The sequence below is a fragment of the Anarrhichthys ocellatus genome, unplaced genomic scaffold, assembly GCF_004355925.1.
Source record: "Anarrhichthys ocellatus isolate YVR2014 unplaced genomic scaffold, GSC_Weel_1.0 scaffold82, whole genome shotgun sequence".
In the NCBI taxonomy this organism is placed as follows: domain Eukaryota; kingdom Metazoa; phylum Chordata; class Actinopteri; order Perciformes; family Anarhichadidae; genus Anarrhichthys; species Anarrhichthys ocellatus.
The window spans coordinates 1589389-1608894 of record NW_022280112.1 but is presented as its reverse complement, the minus strand read 5'-3'; the positions used below and the strand labels follow the sequence as shown (position 1 = coordinate 1608894).

The 19506-nt window shown below is 43.0% G+C and overlaps 1 protein-coding gene across 1 annotated transcript in view; it reads right to left on the bottom strand.

The window, feature by feature from the left end:
• Positions 1–2660: 2660 nt before the first annotated feature.
• The window catches only part of LOC116398341 (sickle tail protein homolog), a gene marked incomplete at its 3' end in the record, with an annotated part of 79965 nt that continues 63119 nt past the window's right edge, over positions 2661–19506 (bottom strand). Inside the window, exons 13-25 of the mRNA XM_031874565.1 lie at positions 15710–15846; positions 14911–15058; positions 14582–14822; positions 14340–14444; positions 13755–14049; positions 13076–13177; positions 12604–12838; positions 12420–12504; positions 11808–12008; positions 11459–11551; positions 6658–8661; positions 5624–5755; positions 2661–3307 (exon numbers count right to left, since the gene is read on the bottom strand). Coding sequence (XP_031730425.1) covers positions 2661–3307; positions 5624–5755; positions 6658–8661; positions 11459–11551; positions 11808–12008; positions 12420–12504; positions 12604–12838; positions 13076–13177; positions 13755–14049; positions 14340–14444; positions 14582–14822; positions 14911–15058; positions 15710–15846 — 4425 coding nt within the window. The remainder of the gene's footprint in view (positions 3308–5623; positions 5756–6657; positions 8662–11458; positions 11552–11807; positions 12009–12419; positions 12505–12603; positions 12839–13075; positions 13178–13754; positions 14050–14339; positions 14445–14581; positions 14823–14910; positions 15059–15709; positions 15847–19506) is intronic.

Genomic DNA, 19506 nt, shown 5'->3' with positions numbered 1-19506 from the left:
CAGCTATGTTCAATGACGATACATATGTCTAATATGCCTGTGTATATATATCTTCTATATTGTACTTCATCTACATAAAAACTCTACACGGACAGATTTGACCTTTACAGAATGTATCACAGTTTAGTCTGTATAGGACTGTCTTTGGGTAAATTCTGCATATTGATATTCACAACCTTGATTTCTTAATAAAAATCTATACAACAGTGTTGAATGAAAGCTCACAGACTCTATCTCACACACCAATAATCCAACATCAGTTGTTCTACTGCATTTTAAAGGAGATTTTTTATTTATTTATTCAATATTCAGATGACTGGTACATAAAACATGATAAAGATAGACCCAGACAGCCTGAGTCTGCAACCTCTTATATTCAGATTTGCATTATTTTACACTGATCTGTGACATTACACTGTAGAGGAGCTACAGTGAAGAAATTCAATCACACTCATTGTCTGCAAGCAGTCCAAGTCCAGACATTCTGAAAACATCCACTCCAAATACGAACACAGCTAAAGGTGCTCTCTGTTGCACTGCTGGGTCTACCAGGTGACACCGCGAAGAAACTGATAAACTATAAGGTTCAAACCCGCTTTGGGGACGGGTTGGGGAAAGGCTGGAGGGCTTGTGGACAAAATGTTCAAGTAGAAGCAGACCAAACAGGTATATAATATTGACAATTATCTTTTTTTTTTTTTAATTTGACTAGATTTCTCTCCTGATGGACGAACCACCTCAGCTGTAGCCCACCAGCCAATGTCTTAATACCAATAACTAATAACAGGGGTGACTAGAGAACGACCAATACTGGATGTTTAGTGCTGAACGGTGTCGATATGAGATATATCAGCTGATACTCTTTTTTTATACAAGTGCTTTCATCCATCTATAGCCATGTTTCCATTCAATTCTCCGGCAAATTTTAAGCAGACTTTTTGAAATGTTGCACAAAAAAAAAAGAAATGCAAGAAAGGGTCTATCAAGTGGTTTGGAGCCAATAAACTAGGCCACAGCGTAGTTTGGTCAGACTTTACCGCTGTAGGTTATGCAAGGCTGTAATCCTCCAGTTACAGAACAGAAGATGTAAAGGTTGGGAACCAGCAACAGAACAAGACGCCGTGGTCATCTATGAGAGAACAATGGAAAGAGCTCTTCAGGAATTTGTTTCAATTAAGTTATTCATTAATTATGGGAAGATCCAAGAAGACACTGACAGCAGAAACGACTGGTCATTTTTTTGCTTTCCACGTAGCTTCTCTAATGCAATGCTTCAAATTGTGCATTCAATTTGCGAATGGAAACATGGCTAATGTTATCAAACCAATAATTCTCCCTCACATTTCTTCTCAGATGGCTTGGTGTCTCACTAGTTTGTGTTGTTGAAGAGAACAACAGCAGCTGATGGCGTTGCTGAGAGCAACAAGGCATCAATAAATCAGTCACAGTGAATTCTACAAACTCGCCCTGCTGGAGTAAAAGAGATGGGATTGTGGGATCGCACAAGTGTGTTACTTCACTACATGCTAATTCAATATCGATCAATTAAAAAACGAATTAAGATAAATAAATAAAGATTTAAAAAATATGAACAAGCCAAATAAAAATTCAGAGCAGAGGGATTGCCTCCACAAGGCTCTCAACATGGCGACAGCTGAACCGGTGGCTAGCAGCTAACAGAGCTAACAGTGCAAACAACAGCAACATTTTCAGACGAGCTAACAGTGTTTACCTGATGAGGAACCAGAGAGGTTGGGTGCCACGCTTTGGCGACAATGGTGTTATCAGCTGTAACCGCCGTATGAGAGCAGTGCAGAGCTAACCAGTGGGGAACGCTCACGTGCACTAACATGCACTAAAAGCACATGTGACCGGTCCAGCTATGTGAACAAATCAAGGAGAAGCTCTGATAACAGCACACACAGAGGGAGAGAGACTTCATTCTCTGCTCAGGTAGGTATTACTACACTATATATTTACATAGACAATAGTTATTTACTGTTAAATGCTCTGAATATCATATAGAGAATCTTTAAATTTGGTCATTAAAGACTGATTAAGGTATGTGCAGTATAAAGGAACTAAAGCTAGCAGTGCTCACTAGAGAGCACTGCTAGCTTTTAAATGACCTGGATATGTCTTTGGTCTGCCTGTGCTGCAGTTTATACAGCAATAGAGAACTATCTGGGATAAGCTGAAACCAGCCAATAATATCAACCATTCCATGTATTGGTAGGGCTCTCGGGGGGAATGTCGAGATGCACGTAGTACTAGTTTGGTTTGGACTAAAAAGATATCAGGTTGGACTTTTATTTTTCCAAGGTTTTGCATGCCATCTTTGTCCAAAGATATCGTAAGTATTGCTGTGGGAACACAGTGCAGTTTGTCTTTTGTCATCAGTTGGGTATGCCCCGCCCATTTACTTCTGCACTCACACATGTTGAATACTGAATCGTAGAGGAAAATGTCACGCTGCGTCCCGTGAGGCTGTCGTCATGCGCAGGACTCTGCCAGCTTGGCTTCCGGAGCGTTTCTTGCCACGGCCCGGAGAGCTGGGGTTGGACGCTGACGTTCGGACGCTCCTCGCCCCATGACTCACCATGGTGGGGAGGAGGGAGGAAGACGGGGAAGGAGGGGAGGAGGAAGAGGAGGTGGGGGACAGAGAGGAGGAGGAGGGTGAGGATGAAGAGTAGGAGGATGAGGAGTAGTAGCTGTGTTGTGGGGTGGAGGTGGAGGTGGAGGTGAGGACGAGGCGGTGCTGGCGTTTGCTGCTGCTGCGAGGCCCGTGTTGGGCCGGGCTGGCGTTAGCGTGGGATGACGACATGACGTGGCTAGACGAGGGGAGGAGACGGCTCAGATTCAGAGACGGGATAAAAGACTTGTGTGGAGGAGAGGAGAAAGAAAATGAAGGAGAAGGGGAGCGAGGTGGGGAGACTGACGGAGAAACGGAGGAAGAGTTCTTCACCAAGGAGGAAGAGGAGAGAGGACACAATAGAGCCTGTTGCCTGGAACGCTGGGCCAAGGAAGGAGAAGACGGGCTGGAAGAACACTTTGAAGGGGGAGACAGAAGAGAGTGCTTCCCCGGGGAGAAGCTGGAAGAAGCTGAAGGCGAAGAAGCAGAGGAGGAGGAGGTGGAGGAGGAGGAGAGGTTTTGGAAGCTATCGGTGGTGTCTGAGCAGTGAGGAGTGGACAAAGAGGCAGACGGGTGTTTCCCAGAGCTATGGCACATGGCTGGGATCTTAGAGGCACGCAAAGCAACGACAGAATGGCTACTATCCCCGGCTGCTCTACTGCTTCTGCTGTCAGCCTGTAAACAGACACCACGGAACACGGCAGGTCAAAGCCAACAACACACAGCCCACATGAGAGGAGAAGAACACTCATACCGGTTACTGCTATGGCTTTGGCCAGCCAATACCTCGCTAGGCTAGAACTGCTACAGTGTGTTTTAGTGAAAACGTCCTTACAAAATAGATGGCTGACCGTTGGCGCTCTCATTCTCTCCCCTGACAGTCATGCTGTGTCTCGATTCAGATACTTCTGTTAGTACACTTCCATGTCGTACACTGTGTACTCAGTGGCAAAGGTAGTGTAGCCTCACATCAACACGGCTGTGCGCCCACTGGAAATGACGATTGCAATGAGTTATTTTTAATACGGGTCAACATTTGTCGCCAGCTAAAAGGTCTGCCTCCTCACTGTAAAGTGAAACCCTTGTTTCGTGGCCCTAATCCACCCCTGAACCAGAGCACAGACTCTGGTACTGCTCCCTCTACTGATGTCCAGTGTGACCACCACTTCAGTTGACAGCTCTGTCTGAAGTCATGCAAGAGAGGCAGGGCTTAGTGCATTAGTGATTTACTGGTGACCTTTGATTAAATCAATAGATTTTTGGAAATGCTGACTGAAGGCTTTTCCCACATGGACTGGAATAAAGTGGATCAATGGAAGTGACCAGAAGAATAAAGACCCTCCTCTTGGGCCCTAGAGTGGCTCATTTAAAAGGGTCGGGTCATTTAACACCTGAATCTGCCTTGATCAAGAAATAAAAGTAAAAGCATTTCCTCCTTTTATCCTGTCGAGAACCCCTGAGGCTGTTAGATCCCAGGTGAAGCCCGTTCTCACTTATCTGCAAATGGAGCTTCCTGATGAGCTGCCCCCGTCTTTCAACTCTGACAGGGTCTCTATGTTTATGGTCGTTGGCAGTATTTGGACATATTTTCTGATTTTGGCTTTATTGCACTTTAGTGTTCCATCACATATAACACATGGGACGCCTCTCTTTTTCTGACTAAACGTCATTCTCAATAAATGTTCATTTTTTGAGTTAATGTTCTTACTCTACTGGCCAAAGACATAGTAGTAACACACATGACTGAAAAAGTGCAGCGCTATTTCTCCGACATGAATCAGCATCAGTGCAGACAAAGTCAAGTTAATGTAAGAATAACCTGTCTGTGACAGTGAATATTAAAAGATATTAAATACTTTTGTCTCCATACAGAAAAAGTTTGAATTGTTTTGTAATCACAAAACATGTCGTTAAAAAGATTTGACACACATGCAGTACTTAATGAAGACGCACTCTTCCATGACATACATGTGAGGGTTAATCAATGATGGATGTTTCAACTGGATCCCTAATATTTGTACATCATGGCTTCTATGCGTCCTTGTTTGAGGAAAAAGAGGTTTTTTGAGAGTTTTTGACACCCAAATAATATTTCCACAGCTCACTGCCAGATGAAGAACAGCTGTCGAACATGCAGGTTTACATGCAGGTCAAGATCCACTCTCTGATCGTTCAAAACATTAACAGCTAGTTTGGGATACGGGGACATTAATGGGTACTATAACAAAATCAGGGGAGCGTATGTTGAAAGACGTGTTAAGAGTTGAAGAGGAACGTGAACACAGCCATAAACAGACAGATATAACTTGAGGAAATAAGACAGATATGCACCACCACAGAAACAACCTCAACACATGTCAAACTCACTGCAAACACAATCACTAAAATACAATTCACTCTTTTTCCAAGCTATTGACTAACTGCTCTCTAATTGATGGTACCCAGTTCACCCTCATCTAAGCAATTTATTTATAGCTTGTTCAATTCAAATGTCTAGTTTGGGTGTAATTTCAGAAAACTGATTCTCTAGTTTAGGTAAATAAGATGAGAATTTACTCCACATGTCCTAACCCCAACTAAAGCTTCTGCTTGCTACTTGCATGTCTCAGGGATAAAGTTAAGTCAATATGACTATCTTTAAATGTACAGCAAGAGTCAACGCAGATTTCAATATCTGTATAACTTCATGGTAAGCAGAATCCAGCTGGAGTTTCAGAGGATAGAGTTATTTTAAAGTGGAAACATTAATGATTTTCTGAGGCAGGTATTTGTTAGTTTGAGTTGTAAATTACATAATGATGACCAATGATGGGGGGGCTTCAAGTTTAGTTTGAATGTACTGATACTTGACAACAAAAAGGTAAAAGGTTGTTTAACCTGCTATATGAACAGCATGAATCAAGATGCCATTTGGTGGAGTATTACCGTAATTCCCCTTCTGTCTACGCTGACTCAGAGCTGCTGTGCTCAGGTCTCTCAGAGGTCATTTACCTGGCTGGGCTGCTTCTGGGGGGACTGCTGCTGCTGGCCCTTGGGCATCTTCTCTGGTGAGCTAGAGGAAGAAGATTGTCGGGATTTGGTGTGGGATCGCTGGGCAGAAGAGCTGGAGCTGCTGCTGGAGGTCTAGCAAGAAGATACATGGACAAAAGGGTTAGTTGGGCCAGACTGGCATGTAGGAGACACTGCGTTTGTACGATAGCAGCTACAACACTAAAAAAAATAGTCAAAAGCATCAGATTAAAGCAGCAAATTAGTGTCAATTAGGACATCGTTGTATTGCAAGTTATTCAACCACACAAATGTACATTTGAGTAGTCTTTACTGTACGTAAAGGGGTATATCAGTCAGCAATGCTGGTTGAAATGGGAAAACAGTAAGGCATCTTCGAGATATAGACAATGTTAGATGATATTAAGCAGCATGATCAAAGACGTGATTGGATGCAAGCAGACGGGAAATTTGTGTTTGGCAAATGGAGCAATAAATGATCAGCTGAAAAGCGAAAGATTCCGCTTTATCACGAGGCAGCAATTCATGGAAGTGAAGGACGTGCACGATAATGAGAAACAGAACTAAAGTTCCTGGTAAGTAGAGGCGGTTCCATTGTGGCAAATACAAACAGTCCATCTGTCAAAATGTGTGTCTGAGCACACATTTACTGTAGTTATTCATAGCCATTGTCCTAGTTAGTGGTCCTGAGAAAGTGAAATCTGGTTTACTGCCTTTGTTATTGAACCGTAACTGGTCTGTTTTGAATGAGCAGATGATAACTAATAAAATGGAAACCGTTCTTTGTAGGAAATACATTAACTCTCAGGCTACACCAACAAACCAGTACAAGTCAGTTTGTCCGTTCTGGTACGAATTACCACGTACTTTGCTTGGAAGAAACAAAATGACCTCTGGCTATAACAGAACGATTAAAGAACACATAATGCGTAGAGTCAGAGAGTCAGAGTAGCGAGCCCATCACCAGCCCAGCATCACTGAAGCAAGCGAGCTCTGCAGCCAGAGGAACATCAGACCTGTTTCTTGGTGGAGGTTTTCCCTGAGTCGTGAAGAGGTTGTGGCTTGGGCCTCTTACTCTGAGTTGGATTTGGGCCCTTTAGGATCTGAGACACTGGCCTCTTGGACGGGCTTCTCGCTCTCTCTCGTTTGACTTTGCCTTGAAGCTGAGCTCTGTCACTGGAGTCAAAGGAGGAGTCAGGGGACTGAGGAGGTGAGGACACAATGCTGGTGGGAGAAGAAGGGCCAGATATACTGTCCACACTGATTTCCAACTGTTTAATTGACTCTTCTAGACTGTCGATAGAGTCAAACGTACCCCTGCAGAGCTCATCTACCCGGCTCTGTGACTTTGAGTGTCTGGTATCGATGGAAGGGGAGACCTTGACGCCTCTGTCACAGGTTTTGCCTTCACCCAGGTTGAATTGTTTGGTACTGTTGGTGTCAAACCTCTTGGATTCTTTTGTTGGCTTCTTGGTCTCCTTCACTGGCCTGCTGTACGATGCATTCTCCTCCTCTTCCTCATAGACAACAACCTTGAGAGTCTTCTTTCCTGTTTTGACCGTCCCTGTACGAATGGCCTGGCTAATTGCAGCCAGTTTGTTTTTGGGGAATTTGAATTTGAATTTCCTTTTGGTCTCTGGCTGTCTAAGCGAGTCTGGTTTACCCTGGTCTTGGTTTTCGGGAATTGAGACATTATCTGCTGAAGGTCTTTGATTGTGCATATGTAGAGAATTCTGACCATTCCCCGTGATGCCTTTAAGGTCGAAGTCTGTATTTATTTCAGTAATGCTAATTCTTCCCACGTTCTGTTTCTCTTCGTACTGCTTTGTCTCCTCTTCCTCCACGATATTTGCTGGAGAGAGAATCCTGTCAAGATCTTCCTCGCTTTCCAAGATGGTCGACAGGCGCTTGTAGGCTGACTGAATGTCCATAGGCTCATTCAAGAAAACAATAATAGGTTTCATATCAGAGTCATCACTGTCCTGGAAACCTTGGTTGTCATGTGCCCGATAAGTGGGTTCACCAGTACTGTCGACCCCAGCTACAGTCTGAGTGTCCGAGTCACTCGTTTCAGCGAGGTCTTCCCCTCTAGACTGTGTCCTGACTCTTGGACTCATGGTCTTGGAGATTCTACCAATTGGAGGTGGTGGAGGAGGAGGTCCTTCATCTTCAAAAAGAACGGGGCTCAGGCTACCTCCTTCTTCTGTGTATTGTGATTGGTCCCTGGATACCTGCGCTGCCGCCTCCTGGTTCTGCTGCTTGCTGCTGTGGCTGTAAGTCAAGACGAGTGAAGGTTTCACGGGGCAAGAAGCTACACACTGATCTGAGCTCAGGGACTCTATCCCTCTGTCCTCTGGGGTGTTTTCTTTTTGTAAAGTTAATACTACCATCAAATTTGACTTCTTCTCAGCTGGTACCTCGTTAACAACTTTTTCATTTGTCCGGTCAGGACTTGCGATGTCGGTAGCTTCTTTTTGTAGAGTAACAATTGTTGTAAACTTGACTTTCTTTTCTGCTGAGGTTGGGGAGCACACCTGTCCAACGACCTCCTTGTTAATCTGATCAGGACTTTTCAAAGAAAGATCATTTTCTTTTTGAACGGTTGGAGCTGTATGTACCTCCATCTTCTCTGCTTTCCTTTGGCTTGTTGTTGGAATCTCCTCACTCTTCTGTACAGTCTGAGCGTCTTGTAAAGCTGCAGATGGGGGTACCTCCACCTTCTCTACTGTTGCACAGTTTAAGGAAGGCACCTGTTTAACCACATCATCCTCTGCGTCCTTCTTATCAGAATTTACATTGCCTCTCCTCACTTCAATGTGTTCCTCCAGTCCGGCTGCTGTTATGAGTTTATTAGGGCAGCCATCTGTAATTCCTGTCTGAGAAGCTGACTGGTGGTCTGATGTTGCTAACTCAGAAGGCTTCAGATTGGACACCTGTGACGTTGGAGATGTCCTCACTTCTCCTTTCCATTGCTTATTTCCACCTGGCAAATAATTCTTATTTGACAGTTCTGTAGTCACCTATAATTAGAAAAGGCAAGATTAAACACATCATAATTTGGAAATTAAGAATATTGAATCCTAAATTTAGTCTTATATCCCAGTATTACTAAAAAGACATGTCCAATACCTACAAGATACTCTTAAATGTACAAACTTTAATAAATGTACAAATCAAAATAAAGACTTTGCATCACAGTTTTATATAAAGGATAACTTGAATTATTGGACAATCTCAAAGAGGCACATGCACACCCTTCAAATGCTGTAAAAGACAAATACCCACACATCGCTAGCTTTTCCCTGATATGTTTTGTTCAGATGAAACAGCCCCGCATCAAAACAAAAGCAGGGGGTTGTGTTGTTGCAGGTTCCAACGAGACAATGAAATACAATCCGACAAGTCCAGTGGGAGTTACACATCAGTCTGAGGGCTTAACAGATGCCAGTTCACAATACTCAAAGTCAGCATTTTACAACTCTGGAAAGTTATCACAGAGGCAACTGCTCATTTCTAGTATTCACGACTGTGAGGTAAACAGTACAAACACGTACAGAAGTGATCTACCGAGGTAATCCTGTGCATGTATGTGATTGGTCACTGCAGCGTTTTGCCTGGATGACGTTGCGCTGGGTTGCAGCAAAGGTTGAGCCTTTCTCGTGTGTATACACACACTGTTTACAATGCCAGGTAGTTGCTTACAATGCCAACTACCTGGCATGTTCTCGCCTTTCTATCGGTACACGTCGGGTCTATCTATGCCGGAGCAGCTTGAGTCTCTGACACGTGAAATGCACATGTTAAATGTATATAAAGGCCTTTTATCTATTGGTAATTTATGCATTTAATTTGTTTCTGATGTCACACATACACATCAAAACTATTTTTTCAGTGAGGTGTGGCAGGAGGAGGTCTGGTCCACCTCCACTTTTTTTCACGGTCACTCTGTTTTAATGCTGCTGAACTCAGTCGTTATAATTCACATATTTTTCTATTTCTGTATGAAATTTGATGACTGCTCATAAATATGTTGACCAGCAGTCGTTACCAAGCTGCTGAGCTTCAAATTAAAATCATTATGTTTTGATCCTGACTGTCAGACAATGAAAGCAGCTGTGCCTGTGTGTGCATGTACGCATTGTTGTATCCTACCTATTACCTATGTAGGGGAGGCTTATGTATGTACTGTATTGTATTGTATTGTTTGTGTGCGTGTGTGTGCTCAGGCCTACTGTGATCGATCCCAGTTGAAAGAAAATGAAAGACTTGAGAAGACAAAGTAGGGTGGGGAGCAGACGTTTATTAATTAATTCATAAAAGGCAGTTATAGAGTGTGAACGGTCCATGTGACCAAAGATCCCACAGCGACAATATAAGAGACACTGGCAGGCGGAAAGATGCTTAGGACAGTGATGGAAGAGATAATCTGACAACTATGCTTTCCAAAAAAGAGAGGCGTGGAGGTTACAGAAAGGTAGCACCAGTTCACCTTCGTCACTTCTCCATGTTATGTCAGCAGAATAGGAAGTTAATCAGAAAGGTTTGCTTGTTCATGTGTTGGTGTGTCAAGGTGGATCTTATTATAAGTGTACACACCAGCTGTAAATGTGACCCTTAGTATATTTTGTTCCAGGATATTTATTATTTGTATTATTTATTACTCATTTGTATTATTTTTGCTTGGTGTTTGTGTAGCCTGCCTTCTTCACAGGTTACATGGTGGAGGAGCTTGCGTGGCTCAGACTCCAGAGAGGATCCCTCCTCTGTTGCTCTTCCTGAGCTTTATTTCATTTCCTTTTCTGAATCGAGGGTCAAAGGACAGAAGGCGAGATTGTGATAACGGGCAATATAAATAAAACTGACTTGACTTGACCAACTGTTAAAAGTCTGGCTCCTGCATTTGTTTTATTAGCTGTTATATCTGTTGGTATGATGTGTACAGGTGCATATCCAACTTATCACAAACATAGGGCAGGGTATTGTCCTGTCAGAGAGGATGGGACAGTGTGTGTGTATGGGTGGTTGTAATAGGGGCCTCTCTGTGAGTTCATTTTGGCCCTGTGTGCACAGTTTTCCTGCACAATGAGGCTTAGTTTATTTCCCACCTCTCTAAATGTTTGTTAACCCGTTGGACTTATTTTTTCTTCTATATCACTGTGTCTCCAGATCTCAGCGTTGGTGAATGCAGTGTTATTATAAGTGATATAAAAGATAGACAGAGAGAGACAGAGGAACAAAAAAGGCAATTAGTTACAACGGCCTCATTGATGTTAATCCAGAAATGTTAGAGTTAGAAGCAGGAACAAATTCACTGCAACCACAAATCAGGTGAGCAAACCCATTTTAGTCCGGTGAGAATCTAAGTGTAAGTGTAAGCACACTGTTGGGTGATTTATTATCGGCTCTAGTGGACAATTTCAACCTCAACTCATTCTGTAAAAGTCATACTTTGATGGTTAACCTTGAACCTTGAATGTGAGAGATGAAAAAAACAACAACAATGAGTTGTAAATGTATCTATCTTAAGAAACAACAGGTTTAGTTTGATTATAGATCGTTAGCATTAGAACACAAACTCAGATGTTTAACTTATTGTGGATTAAAACAATCTTTTTCTGGCAGAACACTGTCCTGTACACAGATGTGCTTTTGCCAGAACACAGTGATGTGACTTTACAGAATTTACAGTAAGTCCTATTAAAAGCCAGCCGACTTTTTTAATATGCACTTACAACTTCGGGGAGCAAAGTTGGTTTGAGTTAAAAGGTCTGTTGTTAATAATTAGTGCTGTTAGACAGTTTTTCCTTTTCTTTTTACCTTAGACTCCATCTCACTGCTCTGGAGCTCAGAGGCTGATCGTTCAACCACGCCTCTGCTCCCTTCATCCCTCAAAGTGCATTTGTGAAACACCTGGGTGAAAGTGGCAGATGGTCTTAAGGTTACATGGATGGGGTCAGAGGTACAAGGATGCAATGGATGCTAAACGCCTTTAATTAATGCTGTGATGTGTAGAATTGATGAAATCTGATGGGTAAATATATATATATAGATAGATATCCAAAAGTTTGGCTCTCAGAGTTGAACACAGTCCCAGATCTGGTGTACTGTCCCTGGTTGAGTACTTGATCTGCTTAAGTTTTAAGAAACAGCAATTGTGTTCACATACCTGCAGCTCTTTCATGAATTTGTTGTCCTCCTCCTCTTCTTCCACCCCGCCCCTGTGTGCTGAGGCTGTGGAGTGGGTGGAGGTGGAACCAGCCAGATGTGCAGGAGAACACATCTGGGGTTTGGGTTTGACCTCTGGTGGCTGTCTCGGGGGTTTGGGCTGAGGAACCAGCGGCTGCTCTTTCTCCTTCTCACCCTCGTCCTTGAACAGATTCACGAAGCAGAAACACAGGATAGAGTAAATGAAACAGATATATTGTACATATTTCTATAGTTTTTTTTCTATTCTCTATTAATATTTGATAATTAATTGTTTAAAATGATCCTTAAGATTTCAGTCGTGGTTGATTTAGACTTTCTAAATAGAGTTAGCAGGTTGAAGTCTTTTCGTTGGTAAATGAGCTTCAAGTCTTCAAAATTGTATCCGTGGTTCCATTCTTTGTGTGTATGTAATGGAGATAAACATACAGCAGTTTTCCCAGAATGTCACCACAGACTACCAGTTTGTAATACCGCAAACATACAAATACTGTAATACTTTGATCAGTGGGCCATAGGCTAGATAGTGCTGGGTATTGTTTAAAATATCACGATGCTAGTACCACACACACACCTGGGATCCAAGCGGCTCTTTCCTGGTGGTGAAAACCACCTCTCCTGACCTTCCTGTGGTTAGACCTGAATTGACAGCATGGAACCTGGAAAGGCAATAAACAATAATGATGTATAAGAGGTGGTATCTAGTTTTTACCCTTTAGAAAGCCCGGTCTGCAGGTGAGCCTCAGGGCTGAACTGACCTTCGTGGAGGAGGAGGAGGAGGAGGAGGAGACTTGCTGGCCCTGTCTGGACTCTGCTTCATCTCCTTATCCACACTGGTGCGGCGGGGTTTCTCCACCCGTGGCCGGCTAATGCGTTCTGTGCTGGGAGAAGTTGAGGGAGGAGCAGCTGATGGAGAAGCTGAGGGAGGAGCAGCTGATTGGGGAGCTGAGGGAGGAGGATCGACAGGGGCTGCAGGAAGCTGTGAGGCTGCTGCTGGAGCAAAACACATCCAAACATCAGAGTGCTGAAGTTTAGTAACTTAGATTTGTAGTGGAATAATTATGTGTGCAATCAATGGTCATATGAAGACTAAACCAAGTCAAGATATTTGGTCATTTCGGTATTTTGTTCAATCATATAGATATTGGATCAGGACTCTCTAAACTTGTTGTTGACTTTCTAACTGCATATGGCTGTGTTTTACTTTCTTTGTTCAAACTGGTACCATACCTGTATCTGAGGGTTGTAAGTGGGTGGAATCCACCTCATCACTCAGCCGGGGAGTTGTGTCTTCCTGGGAATCAGACAGACGTGCCCGTTGCTCCACTGAGGCTGTAGCACACACACAGACACACAGACCTTTGTGTTTAGGTTATATCTAAAAGATACTTGTATAACACCCGTCCCATGTAGCTATATAGTATTATGGGAATGTGCTATGTGTAATAATACTATGGGCGGGGCCATTGGGTACAGTTTTAAACGTAATGGTTTTGACAAGACCCTACTGCATGTGGCTTCCTTATGAACTGTAATGCACTGCAGCTGTAATGAAATGATGACATGTTGAGAGTGTATGGAGAAAAAGAGCAAACATACAGTAAGCTACTTTTAGATCTAAACTCACAGCATTCTGGTGATTTAGGAGCATTGGGCCTCATGTATTCAACATGTTCAGTGAAGTACAAAATCATTTCACGAGTGGTCCAGACCTGTTGTACAAGTTTGAGCTCTTTTAGTGTTGAGATATTTTGGCATTAAAACTCGTAAGGGTTAGTAATTGGATGGAAAATCAGACTACGAACACTTGTACAAGCAAACCTCACAGATACGATTTTGGATAAAAATAAGAACATGTTGTTACATAAGGCCTAATGTGTTTTCAGTGAATGAGATACTACAGGTCAACCTTGCAGGGTCAGGTCCAGAGTCGTGTCCCGCTCTGACTTTGATGCAGTGGACTGTTGTCTCGAGGCAGAATCAGAGCAACCCTCTGTGGTGTCTAACACATTCAGAACAGTGATGGTCTTCATCAGGCTGGCCTGGGATTCCTGGAGGACCTGGTCGAAGTCTGTGTTGGTGTTGGGGGATGGAAGCTGACTGGAGACAAAGCTGGCTGGCTGGTTGGCCTGGCTGGTGCTGGTCTGGTTCATACTGCTGGTTTCTACACCCAGACTGCCCTCTGGAGTGTGTCTCTCTGTAGTCTGAGGAGGACACACACACAGTCACACAGGTTGATGATAGCTGTGGTTTCTTTAAAACTGTGAAGGGGACTGAAGCTGTAGGAGATCAGTATCACTCCTACAATGATTTGCAGGTGAGAAAAACATCTCGTTCAACTGATACTGAAATAATAATGGACAACTCAAACATCTTGACCTACAAATTCTTCACCTCACAGTGAGTGCTAGCACACAGCTCCTTATTTAAAAGTCCCCTTCAGGAATGGAACATGTTCCAACCATTGAAGGTGTCACATTGGAGTGACACTGACCTGTTTCACTGTGGTGTGGTCAGCGTGGCTCTCCTGTGTTAGGGACGTCAGAGGGCCCCGTCTCCTCGGCAGAGCAGGGCTGCCCTCTCTGCTGCGAGGGCTCACCTTCACAACACAACAACATGTCTCACATTCTACACTACAGACGGCTTCCTAACCAGAACACCTGTTTATGTACAAAGGCTCACATTCTGTCATTTTTGTAATCATTCAGCAAATGGACTAATCAGTCAGTGCAGTACCTTGGCCACGGTGGGCGAGTCTCGTCCATGGGTGGCTGTCAGTGGGGGGCTGGGTTGGCTGACCTCAGCCTGACTCCTGGAGAGAGAGGGCGCGGGCAGAGGAGGTCTGACCAAGGATCGAGGCTGGGGTTTGGGGGAGCTTTGGGGGCTCTGGGTCTTCAGGGGCCTCTGATCTGTTTCCAGGACCTTCAGAGGCTCCACCTGGGCTGATCTGGCAGGGACGATTGACTCCGACACACACCTGTCAATAACAGGGAGGACAAAAATGCATCAGGATTATTTTCCTGCTAAACGTAGTTGTTTTACCCCTGAGTGAAGTTAATGAGCACCTGCGGAGACAGCTGAGGGCTTCAGTCAGTGCTTTGACCCTCTTCAGCATGGAGTCCATCTTATGAGGCTCCTCCTTCAGGAAACGCACCACCTCCACTTCCAGCCTCAGCACTGAGCGCATCTTCACCTGCAGCTCTGGATACTCACCTGGAAGACAAACAGACAGAGCAGACTCTGTGTAATTCTACATGTCACCATACACAACAATTTGACAAGGAATCCTGAACAGCACAAGCTCTTTAGGAAATAAATAGATACAAATGATGTTCCAGGTTCCTGTAAATCTTTTTCTGATTGTAATAAATCAGAAAATAAAATAAATTCATCTAAAAATAGCTACAACAACCACAGGCATCAAGCCATACGCTCAAGCTGTCTGAATCTGATTTCCCCTGATTCAAGTTTTTCTTTTCTTTTTTAAATTCATTAATCATCATCTTATTTATATTTTTGGACATAATTCAGGTATAAACAGACCAATTAGTTCATTTAAAGCTGGTGAGAGGCTGCTGCTAGCCTGACATCACCAGGTCAATCTACAGCATGCAGAGGTGAGCTGCTATTTTACGAGTTTGTATGTTAAAACTTTTGCCAAATACTGTAGGAAGTACAGCAAACACATTTTCCTCTCAAGAAAAGATTTAAGAGCATCTGATTGTTCTTCATTTAGCAGAAAGATAACGTCCAGTTCGTACAATACTAGCAAAACATAAAAATAGGCATCCTCTTATAGATCCTAATCAGCCAACAGAGACACACTGTGTGATTCAGTGTCGTCTTGAAACAACTCAAACCAACCTTTAAGGATGGCCAGAGCTTCTCCGACCCTCCGCAGGTTGACTGCTCCCTCCTCCACCTCTCTCAGAGTGATTGACAGCTGGTCGGGACTGGAGGCGGAGCTACGCTGCAAACGGTCCACGTAGCCCTCCAATCCACTGAGGTGAAAAAGACAGGCAAACATGTTGCATTAACAGTCAGGTAGAAAAATCAGCAATGTGATAACCTACAGTAGACACAAGATGGCAGCAGAGACTTCAATAGTTCTGTTGGTGGTCCTCAAATGAAGATATTGATATTATGTGATGATGTGATATATTATATTTTAAGAGTCAGATGCGTCTTGTATCCTCTAGACAGTGAACACTTTTCATGTTCATAACATTTCAACCTGCATTTCATTATTTCTTAAAAATCTTTTTGAGGTTTGCTTGAGGTTGAAACAGTGCACAGATACCTTTTTAGACTGGTTAAATATTCCATGCGATTGATTAGCTTTATTTTAGTGGTAATATTCATGTAACCTCCAGATGTTGGCGAACTGAGCAGGGATGCTTGTGATGCTGCACTGCATTCTGGTCAGTGTACTGCAACACTGATCTGGTTTAGAGTTAGCATACATACTTGTTCCTCCTGAACTTATCCAGATAATGAAACCTCCACATGTGTCTGCAGGTGTATATAATTCAATAAGAAAAGATAGAGAAGTAAGTCAATTAAAGAAGATGTGTGTGGTACTTGTGCTTTAACTGAGTATTTCAATTTGATGCTACTTTATCCTTCAACATTGTACTTTTTACTTCGCTCAATTGTTTCAGAGCTTTAGTGGTTGGAGTAGAACTACCTGTGACGGTTCCCTATCTAGGTTACTTGTTTATGATCCTTTAAGCCAGCAGGTACCAGAGGTGGTGATCGCCCTATAAAGCGCTGCCTTCCTGGCAACCAGCGGTGCTCTCCTATCACCCCGTGGAGGAACGAGAACGGCTCGTTATGTCTAATAAACTCTTTACTTTTGGCCAACTGTCTGCGTCTCCCTTACCAGTGTCAGGGCTTCAGAGCCAGCTCGTGACAAGAGGCGTAACAGTTAGTCCCACATCGATTAGCTGCAACATGAAGACGCTTGTTGACATGTTCATGCTTTAGTTATAATGCTCCAATAATATAAACAGTAATGGGCGTGTGTTTTGATTTTGTTTCAGTTTCTTCAAGTACAACTTCTGTTGCCAATACTTCTGTTTTACTGTAAAAAAAAAAGTAGAACGCAGGACTTTTACTGTTTTGGTATTTTTTTGTCGGTACTTTGTTAGTTCATCTGAATACTTGTGGGCTGTGGATTTTACATCACTGTAAGAGTAATGTATACGCTGTACTGTACCAATGCATTATTAATTAGTAGATAGAATACAATTCTCCTGCACTTATACTCCCAGAAAACGTGTTCTTGTACTTTAATCGACCTTCATATTACTACACTGCTATTTTAAGGCAGCAAACAGACACAGGAGATGGGGTCCAATTATGGGGGAAGATTATTATTATCATTAATAATGATGTTCACTTTCTTTCCTAAAACCTATTAAAACGTAATAAAGAGATGTATTAAAAGCTTTCATCCTGCCTCAAAATCTAGCATGACTGATGGGCGGTCTCAAGGAACCTAGACACAGTGCATTGTGGGGCAATTGAGTATTTGCAGTAAGCTCACGTCTCATACTCTACTTGCTAATGTAGTTTACATCCAGGTATTTTTGCAGACACAAAAATCAACATTCCATGCAGTGTGAACACACTACAAACTCCATTTTACACCATGCTTAGTGAGTTAGGATGTTAATATGCGATTTCCAACACAACAATTTCCAACACTAACAGCTAAAAGAAGAACACACACGGTTGAGAGCATCACCACCACTCAGCTGCTGCTCTGCAGCCAGAGACACAGTTATGCAGCGCCTTATTAATGGGCATCAACCTCACATTTACATGTGCATTGTCAAAAAGATAGGCTCAAGCCTAAATTATTTCTTCAAGACGCAGTTCTGCCCGTGAGTCGGCGCTAAGACGCTCACCTGCACAGAGCCGGTGGACATCTGCATAGATCACCATGAGAGTGTTTCTGTTGTGTGAGAGATGTACGAGTGGAAAACATGTTTGATCCACTTGGTGTCTAGAAGGAGGTTAGCCGGTTGTTGGTTGTGTTCATTCAGTCAAACATTACAGCAGTGGTTGCTGCAGACACACCTGGAGGAGATCTGTACTCTACTGAGTGCACCTTTCTAGCTTCTCGTCATGTCTTCAGCTTTCACGAAGAAGATTTTTACTGTAACAGTAGGCCATGCAAGCTTTTTTTGCCCCATCTGCCCCAAATGACCCAAAGAGATACATGCATGTGCCCATTTGGATTACCACCTGTGTTGGGAAACGTGAAACATTATGTCAAATCAATATTGTGTCATTTTTAGGTTTTGCATCTGGGCAAAATAAATGTTGCTGCGCATTTTTTCCAGCTAAAAACGCCACTGGATATGAACCTTTTTGAGATTGTCGTACATAAAGAAGGAACAGACACGCAGCCTTCTCTGCAGGATAATGTGAGGAAGCACATACACTGAGCTAGTTAAGTCAACTTCACTTTCATGGTTGGATGTGGGCACTCTACTCAGTTTCTGCTCATACTAGAGCCTCTCACAGTATCACAACACTGCTACTGGTTTGAAAATATGTCATCATTTCAACCTCATAATGAACTGATTGAAAAGTGTTCAAAAGTGAATGTGACGGAAAGTCTCCAGGAGCGTTCAGGATACCTCTTACAGAGTTCAAACGTCTGTTAAATCATTTATCCATGTGGTCAGTAGATGGAGGTCTGAAGGATATGAATATACTTATATTACCACAGTGAGTGCTAGCATACAGCTCCTTATTCAAAAGTTTCCTTAAGGAATGGAACATGCTGCAACCATTGAAGATGTCACATTAGAGCTTTCATAATTTAAACTACGGGAATATGATCGTAAAATGACATAAATAAAAGTAATGTTAACAACTACACTACATGTTAAGCTTTGTAGATGCATAATGAAATGAAAGAAACATCAAGTTAAGACATTTTACTCACTGCACAAGCACCACGGTTAGAATTTATAGTTAGCGTAAAGCTACGCTAGCAGCGCCAAAAAAACGAGATCATACAGTTAGCAACAGTAATCATATTTACCCGTATTAATTGAAAATAACACATGAAAGGAAATGCCGTCCTCACCATAATAACACTAGTTTAGGGGCAACGAAATGTCAGATCCTGTTTCGGGTTATCAGGTATTTTTCTGAGTCTATCGTCATAAACGTATGATTTCATAACCTTGCAAATTAGTTTCAGTTTTTGTCTACAATGGCCCTGACACGCCGGCGAAGGAACTCCTACTCATGTTGCTTGATAAATGCCAGGCTTCTGTTTGGACTGAGTCGTCTGCTGTGCAGTCAGTGTGTATCCAACACGAGAATGAGTTGTGATGTCTCTGGAAACCCATGTCCTACCCAATCAAATCACTTCCCATCCCCCGGCTCTATTTTTAACAATATGTTTCATCACATTCTCTCTCTGCCTAAAGATGTTGCCGTGCTGTGTCTCGTATGTCACCAATAATGTTCAGCTGCAGTGACATCAGAAGGGACATGATGTCAGAGCGAGTGTGTAAATGGTGAAAAGGCTAATTCACCACTTCAGATATCATCGGCACAAATAGAAAGTGTACATTTTGTGAGGTAGACAGGGGTTAGATTGGGATCTTTCGTGTGGGGGGGGGGGGGGGGGGGGG